Here is a 2,888-nt window from a genome sequence, read left to right on the forward strand (position 1 = left end):
TTTAACTTATTAAAAAATTTATTCAGAATATCTTATTACTATTTTATACAAATAACAATTAAATTTTAAAATAACAATATTCAATTGCATTGAAAAAATAATATTTGTACTTAAAATTTAGATTTAATTTTTAAGATAAACCTTTAGTAAATTTCTTGAAATCTCGATAATCAGATCTAAAAAAAAAACTTTTTTTTCTCGAATGCAATTTTACATATTTTTTTTTTAAGATTTGATGATTCATAAAAATTTAAAGAACAGAAAAAAAAATTCTAGTACGATATACAATCCAATCTTGGATTGGATTTCAAAATTCCGACCATCAAGTTTGCCTTATACGTATATTTTTACAATTCATAGTCACTTTAATATCAACAGCCTCTTTCTTAAACAAATAACCCTTTGAAGATGGCCAGAATAGTTAAAATTGCAATAAACAACATCGATGATTGAACCACCGAGGAGTGAGAAGGTTTATCTGGAAAAATACTATTCCAGAAATCGACGATCTCCTTGTATTGTGTATAGTTCCCTATACTAACTCCAGAGTTTTTTATATCCAAGAAATTCTGCCCTTGGAACTGAGGCCACTGCACCATACCCGAGCTGCTTGGTATTCTGAAAAAAATATAATAATATATGAAGCTCTTTTATTTTTCTAAGTTTGCATTCAACCGATAAATAAGCCTTTAAGTTGAATAGATGTCTATCTTCAGAAAATCTTAGTATTTTTAATATTGATTCTATAACATGTTAGCATTAAATATATAATTAAGATCAGAATACAAATTTTAGTAAATTTTTATATATTTACATTTCAACCATACTTTTGCAAAAGGAAAAAAATGTTAAAATGTTTTCAGAAATATTAAAAGTAATTTTCTCAACTGAAAGACTGATTTGGAAAATTAAAAAATAGAAGTATTATCATAAATAATAATATAGAAACATCTGTTCTTAAAGGAGTCAGGATTAATTTAAACTTTAACCAGTTCAGTAAGAGGAAGTTTTGTGATAGGCGCATTGCACTGAATTAAAATTTTTTTTTTTCTGCTGGCTTCATAGACCTTGTAGATCTTTGGCCGCACGGGCCAACCTGTCATAAACGACTTCTTTCCAGTTTGCTGCATGTAGCATCTTTGTTTTTTTTTTAATACCAGATCAGCCAAGTGGGCCTTACATGGTTGATATAACTTATATTATATATATTTTTTTAACAGTTGATTATGAGTCATACAAAGAGTTATACAAATGACACCCCTAACTATATAAAATATTCTTATTAAAAGAAAAAAATAAATAGATAAGAATAATGGTTTTTAATAAAAGAGAAAGGAAAATTAATAAAAAAAAAAATAATGATATTGGTAGACTTAAATAAAACAAAAAAGTGCCTTCTAATAGTAAAAAGAAACAAGTTAATTTGAAAAAGGAAAGAGAGAAGAAAAGAGAAAAAAAAATAAAATTAATAATAATAAGTAAATAGAGGTAGTGTGACTATGAATTAATTTTATATTTATTAAAAATTTATAAAAGAATGTCCTGCAGTAGTTTGGCCTTCAGTCTTCGGGTTGAGGTTGGGTTTCCCAGGTTGTAGGTCACTGCTCCTTTAACTGTCGACAACTGGGAGTGGAACTTCATGAACCGTTTTTTGATATAATCCTCTATTGACTCCATTTGTAATTCGCGATGCAATTGGCTATTTCTTATGAACCAAGGAGCATTAACTGCGATTCTTAGGACTTTATTTTGAAAAGATTGTAGTATTTTCCTTTTCGTGAAGGATGACGCTCCCCAGACTTCACAGCCGTACATCAGCAGTGGCCTGAGGATTGTTTTAAATATAAGAGCAGTTGTTTCTGGTTTTAGTTTGGAATTTCTGTTTAGGATAGTATATAGCATTAGGATCTTTGTTGACTGTGTCTATCCATCTGCCTCCCACGTGGCCTCTTGGCTACTATACTAACTTTCATTATTGTGTAGAGGCGTCCTGATGTATTCCTTCGAGCCACATGTCCCGCCCATCTTAACCTTCTTTCCTACTTATATGAGATATTGACTGATCAGTCTCTGAAAGCAGTTCACTGTTAGTTCTTCCCCACATGTTAAGATTCTGATCCCAGATCGCTTCTGTAATTTCTTGACTTTAATTTCTATTCCTTACCTGTTAGAGATAGATCTCGCAACCCTATATAGTTGGCTTTAGCAAGGCATTGTATACCCTTAGCTTTAGAATTGTAGAATTTTTTTGGGATTTCAGTATTATTGACCGAGATAAGAAGGCTCTCTTCTCACCTGTCATACACTGACCTATCTCTTTCCGTTTATCATCTATTAGGGTTATTTTGAAACCGAGGTTTTTGAAACTGTAAACTTTCGGAAAAGATTGCCATCCCCGCAGGCCATTTCATTAGGGTGGATTTTTTTGCCTACAATCACATACTTTTTTCTTAAGTTTTATTTAATAGCAAGCTGCTTCTCTCTGCTTCCCTTATTAGAGTCTTTGCGAGTCATTCTATGTCATCTTTGTATACGTACACCCCACCATTTTTGGGAGATACTTCACCTTGTATCAGAGCTCTACATTCAGGATCATTTGTACAAGCTTTTGTCTGTATTATCAACTTCCCTGGGTTCCTCTACTCAGTCATGATTTTCCGTAGACAGTTTCTGTTATTGTTTCTATGAAATCCATAAATATGGCGTGCACATCCTGATATACTTTACATCTTTTTCGAGTATCTGTTCTAGGATGAAGATCTAGCTTAGCATGTTCTTTACTCTCCCGAACCCTACTTAGTAAAAATTTTATATACTAAAAGAAATATGATAATTTACTATTTACTACTAACATATAAGTAGGGATAGGATTTTTATGTGCTGAAAAA

The 2,888-nt window shown here is 31.3% G+C and overlaps 1 protein-coding gene across 1 annotated transcript in view; it reads right to left on the minus strand.

The window, feature by feature from the left end:
* Nucleotides 1-2,888, minus strand: part of LOC106680420 (juvenile hormone esterase) — a 21,384-nt gene continuing 18,496 nt past the window's right edge. The window contains exon 11 of the mRNA XM_014420121.3: nucleotides 1-618. Within this exon, the coding sequence (XP_014275607.1) occupies nucleotides 387-618 (232 nt within the window). The 3' untranslated portion in view covers nucleotides 1-386. The remainder of the gene's footprint in view (nucleotides 619-2,888) is intronic.

The sequence above is a fragment of the Halyomorpha halys genome, unplaced genomic scaffold (assembly GCF_000696795.3).
Source record: "Halyomorpha halys isolate HHAL.00 unplaced genomic scaffold, Hhal_1.1 Scaffold261.1, whole genome shotgun sequence".
In the NCBI taxonomy this organism is placed as follows: domain Eukaryota; kingdom Metazoa; phylum Arthropoda; class Insecta; order Hemiptera; family Pentatomidae; genus Halyomorpha; species Halyomorpha halys.